General features: G+C 40.9%; 1 protein-coding gene across 1 annotated transcript in view; it reads right to left on the bottom strand.

Annotated features, from left to right (window-relative positions):
• Nucleotides 1–2,499: 2,499 nt before the first annotated feature.
• The window catches only part of TBPL2 (TATA-box binding protein like 2), a 137,220-nt gene continuing 123,279 nt past the window's right edge, over nucleotides 2,500–16,440 (bottom strand). Inside the window, exon 7 of the mRNA XM_053705502.1 lies at nucleotides 2,500–2,579. Coding sequence (XP_053561477.1) covers nucleotides 2,500–2,579 — 80 coding nt within the window. The remainder of the gene's footprint in view (nucleotides 2,580–16,440) is intronic.

Below are 16,440 nucleotides of genomic sequence, written 5' to 3'. Positions count from 1 at the left end.
GTTTGTAATACGCTTGGATTTGCGATCACTTTAAATATTGAAATGTTCATTATAGGTGGGGATAAAACAGGCAAATAATAAAATAAAGGTAAAGTAACCATTTGTAAACCGTGTAATACAAGCCAGCAGGTAAAATGGATAATCGGGAACACATTAAAGGGTTTAAAAAAACAATTTAATTACCCTTATTGCCCAAATCTGCTATGTACTATGCAGTAATCCATAGTCAATCTCCTGTACAGCTATTCTTAAATGGTCTGAAGAGAGAAGATAAAACATCAGGGTAAATGGTTTGTTACACACTGTTACAGCCTCTTCAATCCATAATGCAGCTGAACACAAAACATGTACACATAGGGAACTACACATATACTGCCTATGAAAAGTAGTATAAAAAACTGGTGCGAAGGAAAACCAGTGAGTGAAATTACACCCCACATGCAAAACAATCCAGACCTACCCTATAGGGCAGGTGTTTCTACATTGAGTAGAACCCCTTTGCAGGGGCTAAAGTAATAGTATATCCTATTGTTTTTGGAGTATAAAAAACCCCAAATACTTCATGCTAAAAATTCCTTTATTTTCCAGCAGTTTCTGGCTGTCCACGGCAAAGTGCTATTTTCTCAAGAAGGCCTCTTAGCCAAAAGTGTGCTAGCCATCCGGTATAAGATAAATATCCTTATGATTTTATTTCAGCTGTTCTCTTCTTCCCTATCATTATGTAAAATAAAACAAAACTATGGACATCTTTTAAACTCATCATCAGTCCTATTAGGTTCTAGTATGAGGAGGATGTTGACAGTCTGGCTAAGTGGGTATGGGATATTTTGGGCAATCCATTGTGGGTCTGTAAAGAAAGTTAAAAAAAGTTAGAACATTATAGTGACTCCATTCCTTTTATGTATAAATGATCAATTTGCAATCAGTATAAACTGTACTGTAAATTGATGCATACAACATGCCAGATATATAATGTTAATAATTTTATTTGATCTGTGTCTTCAGTTAGCTTAAAAGGGACATTGAACACTTTGAGATGCAGACATCCCAACTCTCCCTGAAGTTCAGGGAGTCTCCCTGATTGTAATAGCGGCTCCCTGATGCCAACAAATGGAGTGCAATCTCCCTGAAACTCCAAGTACCATGATCCAATGTGGCCCAAATCCGGAAAAGTGGTTCTTTAAGGAATGCCTTTAGTTGTTGGGACGTTATAGAACCCTCAAAGCATGCATCAGTAATTAAAAATCCCCCACTGAATTTAATAAAATAAAAACACAAATACTACCTTATTTACTGCACGTAATTAAACTTCGTATTCTAAAATATTTAAGCTTTCAACAAGCGTACGATCACATTGTTTTACGTGGTTGTGGAATAAAGCTACTTTTTTTTAATGTGACTTTAGTGGGAAACTACTTTAATGATAAGTCCCTATCTTATTTAGGGTTTCAAGGTGTCCAATATATAACTGGGGGGTGGAGGCGGCGCAGTAGCGGGTGAAACCACCTCCCTGAAATCAGTTTTTGCAGGTTGGGATGTCTGGATATGGTAATAGAAATAGAAATATATATATATATATATATATATATATATATATATATATATATATATATATATATATATATATATATAAAACTCTGCAATATATTTTCATTATTTATTGGGTCCCCATTTCCAGTAATTCCATTCTGAAATTGTGAGTATTTTATTTCAGTTAGAAATGGAAGTGTAGAACATTGTTATATTCCACACAGCCATTGGCTGCACACTCTAGTGACCTATTTATATCTGTCCCTAATTGGCCTAAATTACAACATGGCAGCTCACATTGTTTTATAGACACTAAAACTTTAAAATATTGACAAAATAAGTGTAAACAGCTAATGAAACTTTAAAAAAAATCTTCATGTTATTCTGACTAATATTTTCTTTGAATGCATCATGCTATCTAGCATTTATTTAGGGTTTAATGTCCCTTTAAGGGGTTAGGACACATATCATGTTGCATCCTAATAATATGCCTGCTTGAATGAACATTGTGCATTTAACCTTTTTGCAACCAAATAACTGTTTAGATAGTTTAAAATCCGTTTCACTGTAAATTATGGACAATTAGGTGATATAACTGGCATTACTATAAGCACATTTTACATATTAAAAGTATTTGTTGTTTTACTCTTATGAGACTACATTGCTTTTTGTTTAAAAGGATTGCATTTTAAAGAATCGATTACTGCATTATTGCAGGGCGTAAATCAGATACACCGGTTTGTTTACTTTAAAATTACAAATCCATTTTAGGATTAGCATCTCCCAATGGTAAAAAAAAAGTTGATAGAAAAAAAAAATGGTAATAAAATTATTCACAACCATGTGACATTCAAAGAAAATTCCAAGTTTTCTTTTTACATTTTCTTTTCTTTATTATACATTGTATTTTTATACATACATACATATACAAAAACATAAATATATATATTTTTAATTTTGTAAGGGGAATTATGAAGTTTTCTTAAAACCTTTCAGAATAGGATATATATTTTCAAAAGCTTCATATATTTCAGAACGCTCTTTGGCACCTGCACAGAAAAAATAAAGACATTTAGTGAATAACTTGACAATTCTGCTTATAAAACAAGAATTAAACTTATAAAAATAAAATTTATGCTTACCTGATAAATTCTTTTCTTTCCTGACATGGAGAGTCCACAAATCCATTCTAATTACTAGTGGGAATTCAACTCCTGGCCACCAGGAGGTGGAAAGAACACCCCAGCAAAGCTTTAAGTATCCTCCCACTTCCCACAATCCCCCAGTCATTCAGCCGAAGGAATATGGAAAGAGAAGAGAACACAATGGGTATAGAGGTGCCTGAAGTTTAGAAAATTAGAAAAAGCCATCTCAAAATTTAGATAATGGCGGTTTATGGACTCTCCATGCCAGGAAAGAAAATAATTTATCAGGTAAGCATAACTTTTGTTTTCTTTTCAATGGCATGGAGAGTCCACAAATCCATTCTAATTCCTAGTGGGAACCAATACCCAAGCTAGAGCACAGAATGGAAAGGGAGGGAAAAACAAGACAGGTGGACCTAAACTGAAGGCACCACCGCTAGAAGAACCTTTCTCCCAAAGGAAACCTCAGCTGAAACAAAAACATTCAATGTCCAAAAATGTAGAACATGAAAATAACAGGAACCAAGAGGCCGCCTCACAAGTCTGCTCCCTCGAAGCCTCATTTTTAAAGGCCCAGGAAGAAAACAGCCCAAGATGAATGATCCGTAATCCTTTTAGGAGACTGTTGCCTAGCTGACTCATAAGTCAACCGAATGACACTCCTCAACAAAAATGAAATAGAAGTTGACGTGGCCTTCTGTCCCTTACATCTGCCAGCAATTACAACAACAACAAAAAAGAGAGAATTGACGAAAATCCTTAGTAATTTGGAGATAGGATTTTAGAGCACTTACTACATCCAAAATGAGAAACATACATTCTTTCTAAGAAGAAGGATTGGGACACAAGGAAGGAACAACAATATCCTGATTTATATTGCAGTCCAAAATTACCATAGGAAGAAATACCAAAGTGGTATGAATAACCACCCTATCCGCATGGAAAATGAGATAACACGGATCACACTGTAGATCCGATAGATCAGAGACTCTACAAGTAGAAGGAAAGCTAATAAAAACCTTCCAAGACAACAAAGTAATATCAAAAGAATGCATAGGTTCAAACAGAGCCTGTTGCAGAATCCGAAGAACCAGGAGAAGGCTCCTCGGCGGAGCAACAGGATAGAACGCAGGCCTTTAGCTGATCAGCACCTGGACAAAGGGCTGAACATCTGGTAAGTCCGTTAACAGAAAGAGCAGAAATCTGACCTTATCAGGAACTGACTGACAGACCCTTCTTCAGACCCTCCTAGAGAAGAGACAAAATGCGGAATACTCTCACTTAACACCAACAGGCCCATTTATCAAAGGGCTTGCGGACCTGATCCGACACTGCGGATCAGGTCCGCAAGACCTCGCTAAATGCGGAGAGCAATAAGCTCTCCGCATTTAACATTGCTTCAGCAGCTCACAAGAGCTGCTGGTGCAACGCCGCCCCCTGCTGACTCGCGGCCAATCGGCCGCCAGCAGGGAGCTGTCAATCAACCCGATTGTATTCGATCGGGTTGATGTCCGGCGATTCCTGTCCGCCTGTTCAGAGCAGGCGGACAGGGTTATGGAGCAGCGGTCTTTAGACCGCTGCTTCATAACTTGTGTTTCTGGCGAGTCTGAAGACTCGCCAGAAACACGGCCCTTCAAGCTCCGTACGGAGCTTGATAAATGGGCCTGCAAGAAAAACCCTGAGTTTCGCACCAGAAAAGATATATTCGCCCAAAATTTTGCAAGGAACAGGATTACACACCTGGATCAGGTGGTCCATAACCCCTCTCAGAAAACCCTCATCTAGACAAGAAAAGACAATCCAAATTCCTGCAACAGCTTCAGAGAAACTGGATTTGTATGTAAAAAAAGACCCTAAAGAAGAAGGTCCTTCCGCAGCGGAAATTCCACGGGGGAGAGGACAACATCCTCACCAGGTCAGCAAACAAAATTTGCAAGGCCAAGCTGGAGCTAGATCACCTAAATCTGCTCACGCTTGATACAGACTCTTACCCGAGGAAGAAGAGCAAATGTAGGAACCGGAAATCCCATGGAACCGCTAGAGCATCCCCCAGAAATGCTTGTTGATCACTTGATCTGGATCCGGTAGGAGGATATTAGAAAAAAAGAGACAGAAGAGACTCTGCCCAACTGTACTGATTCAGATGAGCCACGCTATTAGAGCAGTGAGATTGATTCACATTCTTGTATCTAAAATCACTACCCCCTTCAATTGTGCATTCTGGAACTCTTGCTCTGTTTGCAACAAGCTCACTTTTAGCCATGACCTCTATCTCCCACTCCCTCAACCTTCTGGCTCTCACAGAAACTTGGCTCTCTCCTTTAGACACAGCAATCACTGCTGCATTGTCATATGGTGGTCTCCCCTTCAGCCATACTCCTAGGTTTGGTAACAGACAAAGGTTGTGGTGTAGGTATTTTACTTTCCTCTCTTTGCACCTTTCAACAAATACAACCCATCTCTTCCATCACATTTTCCTCATTCGAAACCCACATGATTCGCTTATTCTCTCCCCTCTCTATAAGTGTTGCAGTAATATACCGCACCCCTGGCTCCACAACTCTATTTCTAGATCACTTTGCTGCCTGGCTACCTTATTTCCTTTCCTCAGACACTCCTGCCCTCATTCTTGGTAACTTCAACATCCCTCTTGACAATCCACTGCCCACTCTACAAAACAACTTCTGCAACTCACTTCCTCTTTCGGTCTGTCACAATGGACTGACTCTCCCACTCACAAAGATTGTCACTCCCTTGATCTGACCATCATCTCTTTACTTGCAACATCTCATCCCTCCCTACAACTCTCCCTCCTACTGCCCCTCACACCAAACTTCACAGAAGCATTATGTCATTAGATCAGCAACACCTTGCTAGTTCTCTCAAACCTCTCCTCTCATCCATCTCCTCCTTTTCCTGCCCTGACCAATCTATCTGCCACTATAATTCTACCCTTACATCGGTCCTTGACAATCTGGCCCCTCCTACCATAGCTCGAAAATCACACACACACTCACCCTCAGCCATGGCATACTCCTCTGACATGGTACCCACGCAGATGTTAGTGTACTGCTGAGCGGCACTGGAGAAAATCTCAGAGTTCAGCTGACTTTCTTCACTACAAGTTCATCTTGAACTCCTACTACTCTGTCCTTAATCTTTATAAAGCAACACTACTTCTCTACTCTTATCTCCACTCTTTCTTCAAACCCAAAACGTATGTTCTCCACTTTTAACACTCTTCTCAGCCCACCCCACCTCCTAATACAACATTTCTGTCAGCTCAAGATTTTGCCAGCCACTTCAATAACAAAATCATTCCCATCAGAAATGAAATCGGCTCTCAGCATGCTTCCAACCTCTCACCCCCTCAAAAGCTAGCAATTAACCAAAACCCACATAGCCATATATTTTGATTTCACTCCTGTGACTGAGGAAGACGTTTCTGCACTTATACTGTGCTCTCACCTCACTACCTGTCCCTTTGACCCCATCCCCTCACAGCTACTCCCCTCCCTCTCTTCTACGCTTACCCCTATACTCACACACATTTTAAACTTCTCCCTCAGCACTGGTATATTTCCCTCAACTCTAAAACATGCACTGGTCACACCTATCCTCAAAAAAACCTTCTCAATCCAATCTCCCCATCCAACTACCGCCCTATTTCCCTACTCCCTCTTGCCTCAAAGCTTCCCGAAAAGCTATTACATGCACGCCTATCCCATTTCCTCACATTACACACCCTCCTTGACCCACTGCAATCTGGATTTATTTCTCCCCATCACTCCACAAACAGCAATCGTTAAGGTTACCAACGACTTACTCACAGCAAACTCCAAAGGCCACTTCTCTCTCTGCTTATCCTCCTTGATCTGTCTGCAGCCTTTAATACTGTTGACCACCCTCTTTTGCTCCAAACCCTCCAATCCTTCAGCATTTGTGATACAGCCCTCTCGTTCTCTTCCTACCTGTCTAACCGTACCTTTAGTGTAGCCTTCTCTGGGGCTTCCTGTGCCCCGTTACCACTTTCTGTTGTGGTACTGCAATGATCTGTCCTCGGTCCCCTTCTCTTCTCAATGTACACGTCATCATTAGGTTCCCTAATAAAGTCCCACGGGTTTCAATATCATTTGTATGCTAACGACACTCAAATCTACATCTCTGCTCTGGACCTATCTCCTCCCTTGCTAACCCATGTCACTAACTGTCTTTCTCACATTTCTTCCTAGATGTTCTCTCATTACCTTAAGCTAAATCTCTCCAAAGCTGAGCTCCTTATTTTCCCCCGTTCTAAAATCTCCACCCCCCCATCTATCTATAACTGTCGACAACTCCATCATTACCCGTACCCCACATGCCCGATGTCTTGGGGTCACACTTGACTCAGATCTTTCTTTCACTCCTTGGCTAAATCCTGCAGCTTCCACCTTACTCATCTAAACGTCTTTAAAATTAGACATTTCCTTACACAAGACACAACTAAGACCACTCTCTCATCCTTACCTGCCTTGACTATTGCAACTCCGTCCTCTCTGGTCTCCCTAGCTGCCGTCTAGCACCTTTACAATCCTTAATGAATGCCTCTGCCAGGCTCATCTTCCTTACACGTCGCTCTTCTCTGGCAATCCCTTCACTGGCTTCCTCTTGCCTCCAGGATTAAACACAAAATTCTGACTCTGACATACAAAGCCCTCAACTGAACTGCTCCCATCTATATCTCCGACCTTGTCTCCAGATACTCTCCCTCCTGTCCCCTTTGCTCTGCTCACAACCTCCTCTTTTATTACCTCTTCACATTCCTGTTTACAGGACTTCTCCAGACTGGCTCCCATCTTGTGGAACCCTCTGCCTTGCTCCACAAGACTCTCCCCTAGTTTTGAAAGCTTCAAGCACTCTCTAAAGACTCTTCTTTTCAGGGATGCATACAACCTACACTAACCTTCCCTAATACCAGTTCCACTCCTTCATTGCTATCCGCCATGAAACTCCTTAGAATGTAAGCCTAAGAGCCCAAATGCTTCACAAGAGCTGACTACAACAGTGCGACTCTAAGCAGGGCCCTCTACCCATTTGATCCCAATAATTGCTACCTTGTATACCGCCTATATTTATAGCGCTGCGGAATCTGTTGGTGCTCTACAAATAAAATAACCTATAATAAATCATTTAAAGGGAGGACGGACTCCCTTCAAGAATAGGATCTTCTTAAAGGACCCTAGAGAGCTCCCCAGCCGAAAGGCTGACATCCAAAGACAAAATCTCTCAAAATGGTCTCAAAAAGGAAAGTACCTTGAGACATATGGTCCTGATAGAGCCATTAGGATAGTAATGGTCTCTTGACAGGATGATGAGGACTATCCTCTGAATGGAGTCCGAGAAGACTTCGATCCATAGTTTGAGAATACCTTATAGATCTCAGATTAAGAAAAGGAAAAAAGTCCATGGAGCTACCATGAGACCTGGCTATTGCAAATGAAAAGATGGCACCAGAACCAAGATATCATCCAGGTATGGTGCCACCACAATCCTTAGAGTGCTTAAATGCTTCCCCTGATTAGTAGCACAAAAGAACCTGTGTACTAAAAGCCGTAGAAAAAAAAAACATGGGGCGCAATGTCCAGCATGAAAGGAAAGTCTCCAGCAGAGCACATGCCAGATGAGGGAGCATAAGCTTAACTGGGATCAAACCCACAAACTCTATATCGGAAGCGGAGGAGCTAATCACTAAACCACATCTCCCTTGCAGACTACAGTTAGAAGGATGGAACCTTAGAAATTTATTAAGGCATTTCAGATCTAAAAGTTCCCCCTCTTGGATCAATCACATATATCATTAGACCACCAAGCCTACTTGCAGAAACCATTCTCGGAAGAGAAATGCAAGCTACTGAATAAAAAAAGAAGAAGAAATAGGACAAGCTGCAGCAGTCCTAGACATATCCTATCTAAAAAAGAACACACATTCAAGGTGTAAGTAGCTGTAGCAGGATTGAAACTGCTAAACATCCGCTTGCTAGGCAGCTAAGCTAACCATCAGACTACTACTACAGGCAAAAGGACATCCAGCGCCAGCGGCTGGATACAAACCACCAACTCTTGAGTTGCAAAGCCACAAAGCTAACCACTGGGCTACAGTGCCTGCTTCAATAGAATCCTAAAATTACTAAGGGAGCATATGACCTAGGACCATACGAAAAAGTCACAGGCATAAGTTAAATTCTCCTTAAACAAGAGAAAGACTAATCAATCATCTTAGAACACTAAGATATTTTTTTTCTCTCTTCTCTCTTTATTTCTATACGCTTCCAAGTGAACCCAGCAAGATCACAACATTTGCAACCTCCGGGGTGCACTTCAAAAACTGCACATAAAGATCCAACTCTCCGGTTTAGTGTAACAAAGTTTACTTGCAAAATACATATTATTGTTTTCAGGCATATGCCCGTCATAATGTGTCCAAAATGGTAAATAAATTCCAGGGAAGAGGATACTATAAAAAGAGAGACTTACTGAAGATGTAAAAGTTTCAGGACTTGACACAGGATGACTTATGGAAGGACCCTGTGAGAGTACAAGTTGAAAATAGACTTTTACCACCAGGTTTAATATGGATAAATTAAATACAGGTCGGATTTTACAGAAACACTGGGAGATAGTATCTTCTGATGCACAACAACCTTTTTTTCAATTGCCACCACCAAGAGTGGGGTTCAAGAAGGGTAGAAATCTTAAAGATATCTTTATGAAATCAGACCCTGTACATTGCTATGATCAAAAGTCATGGCTGTCCACACCCACAAAAGGAGGATGTTATCCGTGCCCTAGTTGCACGACATGTAACAGTATGATACCAGGCTCTGTCTTCTACCATCCTCACAATAATCAGAAGTATGAAATACACCATTTCATAACCTGCTTAACAAGATTTGTGATCTGCTTATCAAATTGCTGTTGTGGACTATTCAATGTAGGTAAAACTACAGACAATATTAAGATGGCCAATCACCAGTCAGCGATCCATAAGGCCCTCAAAGAACAGAAGAGTGACCAACCAGTTGCAAGGCCTTTTCGGTCTATGAACCACACAGTCAATGACTTACGTTTTCGACTTATTGACCACTTACTCCCCCCTCAGAAGAGGTGGGGACAGGGAATTACGCCTCCTTCAAATTGAGGCAAAATTGATCTTAAGGTTGAACACCATTCATCCGCATGGCCTTAACACCAATCTTGACTGGCACTGCTTTCTCTGATGTGCATGTGGTGTAAGGTGAGGGGGGGTGAGTGGCAGTTGTTTTTCTTCGCCCCTACCTGGTGTTCATCGGGTCTGTGATATCGGATGGATCATCCGATGTCCGGACTTTAATGTCACTTCGCTGATGCTGCAGAGTTGGCTGTTGTCCTGATAAGATGGTAGTCTTGAGCAGGCTATTGTTTCTGCCTATTAAACACTGGATGTGGCTTGGTCATATCAAACTGGACTGTGTTATTGAGGTACTAGGGCCTTGACCAAAATCCTGATTGCCATTTGTGAGGTGGGTTTAATGATATATCTAATGAAAACCCCTTTTTAGGCACAGGATAGTGAAACAGGTGGCTCTCATATTATTGTGTAATTTAATATGTATTCTATTAAGTTATTTTTCCTATTCGCATATTTAATGGGTGAAAGGTTTTCCTTATTTTTTATAATGTTGAATTATATTCTTCTAGAATTTCTGATGTTTGGCTATTTAGGTTAGACATAGGCTGGTTTCTGTTTGGCATATGTTTACAACTTTAATATACTTCTTTCCTACTGATACACTGTTACCCAGATCTGTGATTAATACTGATGTGTGAGGAGTCACTAGCACTTCTATAGTGGTTATTTCCTGATTATTATTTTTTTTTTTACCGGTAGTAAAATCAGGACAGCAAAATGTATTCAGATTTTTTGCTAATTGAGGTAGTTTTTCCCTCTTGGCTTTCCGTAGACTGCAAGAAAAAAAGTGTGTTTATTTTCACTTACTGCAGGTTCTAAACTAATGTGTGTTCTGCATAATCATACAGCCACTTTTACTGCATACACCACTATGGGGCCTATTTAACAAAATGTCTGTCCGACATGATCCGATCAGCGGATCATGTCTGACAGACATCGCTGAACGAGGAGAGCAATACGCTCTCCGCATTCAGCATTGCACCAGCAGCTCTTGTGAACTGCAGATTTGCAGCCAATTGGCCGCTAGCAGGGGGTGCCAATCAACTCGATTGTATTGTATTGGATTGATTTCATGCGATCTCTGTCTGCGGCTTAAGAGCAGACGGACAGGTTATGGAGCAGCGGTCTTTAGACCTCTGCTTCATAACTGGTGTTTCTGGCGAGTCTGAAGGCAGTATGTCAGTACTAGGCAATCAAAAACTAAAAGTGAGATTTACATGTGCTCACCTTGCTTAACCTCAAACATGTGAGGTATGTTGGAAGCATGGAGGGGATGTAATCCCTAGCTGTGGTAAAGATGTTTCCAGCTGGTATGCAGAAACTTTTAGCAGGTGGACATCTTGATATCCCTGGAGTAGAAATATGTTGGTATTTCAGACAAACTTCTCCTCTCTGGAGTTAGAGACACTAATTCTTTTTGCTGGATTTCTTTCCTTGTTGCTGTTTATTTCTTTTCCCCTTCTTTATACTTGAAAGGCTTCTCCTCTCTGGAGCAAACCAATTAGTGCTCAGTTTACATACTATGAGATCAATTGTGGATATTATTTGCAGCACTCATGAGATGTGTATAAATGATGCTTGCAAGAACACAAAGTGAAATTTAAAATAAAAACACTTATTTTCCAATGTCCAATAAAAAATGATAAACAGAAATCCTCTTTAAAAATAGTCCAGATTAGGGACAGAAATAGGTGAGCAGATGAAATATAGTATATTTCTTTAAATCCGGTAGTGAGTTTTTTTTTTTTATCAGGGCTGGTGCAAAAACAGCTAGCTGATAAAAAATTAGTGATATTGTGGTATAGGATGCTGTAAGTACAGCTGGAGGTAAATTCCTTGTAGTGGTTTTGAGATCTGAAAAGCTCCCAGAGTTCAGGTGGATAAGTTGGTGTTTATGATGGAAAACCGTAATAAATAGTTACATGAACTGCTGTAAATACAGCTAGATGATGATTCCTTGTGGTGTAGCTGCTTAGATCCCTGAGATACAGGTTTCTAAGCAGCATGCCCCCTTTCCCTATACTTTGTATGGACAAATTGAAATAAAGTTGCGCGGTGACGTCATCATGTCATTGCGCGTGACGTCACCACACGTAACGGGAAGCCCCGGCGATGCCTGTCACTATGCAGGCCCGATCACCGGGGTAAGAGCTGGTGGGGGCCCCCAGATTGGAAATAAGTAGTTGAGTGCTAATGACGGCTCTGAGCCGTCATTAGCACTCAATTAACTTAAGAGTATTTTTTATTATATTCCTATTTTATTTATATTCTATTAAAAGCTAAGTTTCATTTTATTTCCACAAGTCTAGACTAACTGCTGTACTAACTATAAACCACATTTATTGTAATGTAAATCCAGAGTGCTAAACTATGTATTCTTGCCTGGAGTAAGTCTCTTCTTACTCTACCTTAAACTATGCTAACCTTACTTTATACCAGTTCCACTCCTCCATCGCTATCCCCTGAAGCATGTAAGCCTAAGAGTCCACCTGTTTGTAGATCACCTTCTTAAGAGCTGGCTACAACAGTGCAACTCTTGGCAGGGCCCTCTACCCATTTGATCCCTATATTTGTTTTATTGTACTCCCCCTTTATTTATAGCGCTGCAGAATCTGTTGCCGCTCTACAAATAACCAATAATAATAAATGGGAGCTGCCATGTTGTAACTTATGTTACCCTCTCTGCTGTAGCCAATTAGGGGCAGCTTTAAATAGGTCACTAGAGTGTGCAGCCAATGGCTGCGTGGAATATAACAGTGTTCTGCACTTCCATTTCTAACAGGAACTGAAAAGCTCACAATTTCACAATGGAATTACAGGAAAAGGGGACAAAATAAGTAATGAAAGTAAATAGACTTTTTTTTCTATATACGATTTATCATTTTATATTACTACCATCTGAAAGTGTTTAATGTCCCTTTAAGATTGTAGAAAAGTTTATGGAAAGAAAAGTTAACGCTTTCCATATCACAGCTCCACACAAGATTATTCTATAAAAACAACACTCCTGAATATTCCCTGAATAACTGATCTAGAGAAAACTATGTCCATGTGAGAATAAACATAAAGAGGAAGCCTCTGACTGTAGGATCTTTACATAATACACAGTATACTATTGGCTATGCTGACCCTAGAGACAGCTAAAATAAAAACTTACAGGACCCAGCAAGAATATAGAGTTTAAAATAGCACAAACAATAGAAATGACACAACATATTTAGGGCTCAAAAGAAGAACCCAGAAGCTGAGTCAAACAATAATGCACCGGCGATCTGAGATCCTCTCCTAGCTGCAGTGTAGCAGCGCGCCAAAAAGACCCTGTTCTTGGCGGGGAAATGCAATTTGAAGTGCACATCAAAATAATAATGGCGTCTCTCTAATGGGCATACAACTTTACATTAGAGCCACTTGCTTGAATCAGAATAAGCTTAAAACAATTGGCATGCAATGCGATCGCCATTAAAGCCAGCAAGCAAGAAACAAATCATCTCCCGATCCAGGAGAAAACACACACGCCTCCTAAATCGGATAAACGAGAAGGCACTTCACATAAAAGCGCAACATGCTGTTTGCCTGCGAATTTGGCAGTTTATACACATGCCTTTGCTAAGTGCCGCAAAAGCGGCCATTTACATCAGTACCCTAGCTGCGTGCTGCTAATGCGGCCATGTGCACAAATGCCCTTCTTACACAAGCGCCATATTAATACAAGTGCCCTAGAAGTGACACCAGTACCTTTCATAGTACAAATGCCCTTCTTACACAGGCGCCGTATTTATACAAGCGCCTTAGCCGAGTTCTGCTTCAGGTGCATAAATAAGTAAAAAAGATGCCGCAGATACCCTCAGGGCCGGCTCAAGACATTGTGCTGCCTGGGTCGAGAATGAAATGACGCCCTCAATAGAAAAATTACTGACTAACATATCAACCCACTAGCCTGACCGCCCCCCCTTACTAAGCCTGCCTGTATGCAACCAATGTTTATGCACAATTGTGCAATAAGTGGTAAGAAAGTTAGAATTATGAGCTTGTTCCACCTTGAATGTCACCCCTGACTGGCTCTGTGTCTTTGTACATGGTAAGGTTATACTGCTGGGAGCCTGCAACTTAACCCACAGGTGCAAACAAGGGTGAATAATCTCTTGCACTATAACAAAGAGTGGGTATACTCCCTCTAGCTTACCCCAAGTGCTCCTATTCAGGAGCTAAAACCCACAATATAAAGGTTAAACTGATAATATATATATTTTAAATACAATGCATCTCACTAGTCACAGTTATATTAATATACCTTTTACCTCTGTGATTACCTTGTATCTAAGCCTCTGCAGACTGCCCCTCATTTCAGTTCTTTTCACAGACTTGCATTTTAGCCAATTAATGCTGACTCCTAGGTAGCTCCACGGGAGTGAGCACAATGTAATCTAAAGGGCACATATGAGCACTGTAGCTGTAAAAAAAATGTCAAAATGCACTGAGATAAGAGGTGGCCTTCATGGGGTTAGAAATTAGCATATGAGCCTACCTAGGTTTAGCTTTCAACAAAGAATACCAAAAGGAACAAAGCAAAGTTGATGATAAAAGTAAATGGGAAAGTTGTTTAAAATGACATGTCCTGAGTCCTGAAAGTTTAATGTTGACTAGACTGTCCTTGTAAGCAACAAAAAAAAGAGTGGGTGGGACTGATATATAGCCTATACTTTCTGTGTGAGAAATTTTCAACAAAGTTTAAAATTAAAAAATAAATAAAACGACATACACACTATACAACAGAGCAACTTAGGTACTGTTTTTTTTGTAGAAGGAAGAACACTTATTTTACTTTTATTTGCATGGTGCAGCTGGTCTCTAACTCTTCAGTTAGATCAGCTGAAATTTAGCAAATCTAAAGCTTGTTGAGGGAATTTAGAAATCTACTAAAAAATAAGTTAAAAGAAGTTTTTATTATAAAATCATTACATCTGTGTGATCACTTACATATATTTAAACTATACAACCTTTAAAATGAATAAAAAAACCCAGCTATTTACTGGTCCTTTAAGTTCCACATCCCCCTCCCCCTATCTTTCAAAGCAGCCTGTTTAGTAAAATAAAAGGATGAGTTAAAACTGCTGTAGCAGGAGATTGGATGAATGTGTTACCTGTCATTCTGCTCGTTATCTAAACACGGAGTGGAGAGGGTTACACCGGCAGCCAGAAAAGACATAAACAAATGTCGCTCATGCAGTAGCTGTCCTCTCCGTTTTTAAAAGCCCAGCCTCGCCGGAATGTTCAAAGCTAGCTTCAGCAGGGGAGTAGCACAGACTGTTAATCTGCAGCTACCACTGTAAGGCTGTATTTGCAGAAGAGCAGATGCGATCCCGGCACTGGTCACTGATTGCTAGTCTGACTCTGAAGTGCCGCTTCAGGCTCCTGTGTATGTTGATTCCCCCAAAAAAGTAGGAGCTAGGAGGAGGACAGGAGTATTCTGGCTATCACAGTGACTGAATCAGTCACTGAAATGCCGCCCCCTGTAAAGTGCCACCTGGGCTGTTGGACCCACTTGGCCCATGGTTGAGCCGGCCCTGGATACCCTTCACAAAGGGATTTACTCTAAGCAAGCTAAGATTCTAGCTGTAACAGGAGCTTGAAAACCCCATAGTGCCTGCCCCCACTGAGGGGTTAAATCAACAGAGTGGCAAAAGTCCCCCACCCTTAGACCACAAGCCATAGAGAGAATAAGGGATCCAGGGACTTACCAGTCTTGCAGCTTTCTCAGCAGCAACAGGTCTGAAAGAAAATGTTTCATCCTGACAGGGACCTTGGAGCTTCAATTGTAGGGCAGGCACTGCATGCAAGGTCTGACAGATTCAGACAACTTCTAGAGATAAAGGAAAAGCAGAGTAACCAACCCTGGTTTTCCATATAGGGGTTAGCATAAATTGTTGGAGGAGAAGCAAAGACTACCCTGCCAACCTCCAACCGCTAATAGCCACCATAACTCTTACTAAAGAGGATTACATGGATACAGCATTGCCCCAATCCTTACTTGCAGGGAAACTACCCATTAAAGGATTAAACTTAATTTTCTTCAGACACCATCTTCGCACACCTCGATGTACAAAGGCAAAGAATGACTGGGGAATTGACTGGGAAGTGGGAGGATACTTAAAGCTTTGCTGTGGTGTTCTTTGCCTCCTCCTGGAAGCCAGGAGTTGAATTCCAACTAGTAATTAGAATGGATTTGTGGACTCTTCATGCCATTGGAAAAAAAAAAAAAAACATAATTTATGCTTACCTGATAAATTCCTTTCTTCTGTTGTGTGATCAGTCCACGGGTCATCATTACTTCTGGGATATAACTCCTCCCCAACAGGAAATGCAAGAGGATTCACCCAGCAGAGCTGCATATAGCTCCTCCCCTCTACGTCAGTCCCAGTCATTCGACCAAGAAACAACGAGAAAGGAGTAACCAAGGGTGAAGTGGTGACTGGAGTATAATTTAAAAGATATTTACCTGCCTTAAAACAGGGCGGGCCGTGGACTGATCACACAACAGAAGAAAGGAATTTATCAGGT

Source organism: Bombina bombina, chromosome 1 (assembly GCF_027579735.1).
Source record: "Bombina bombina isolate aBomBom1 chromosome 1, aBomBom1.pri, whole genome shotgun sequence".
In the NCBI taxonomy this organism is placed as follows: Eukaryota; Metazoa; Chordata; class Amphibia; order Anura; family Bombinatoridae; genus Bombina; species Bombina bombina.
Note: the sequence above shows the minus strand (reverse complement) of the source record. Positions and strands in the feature narration are given on the sequence as shown.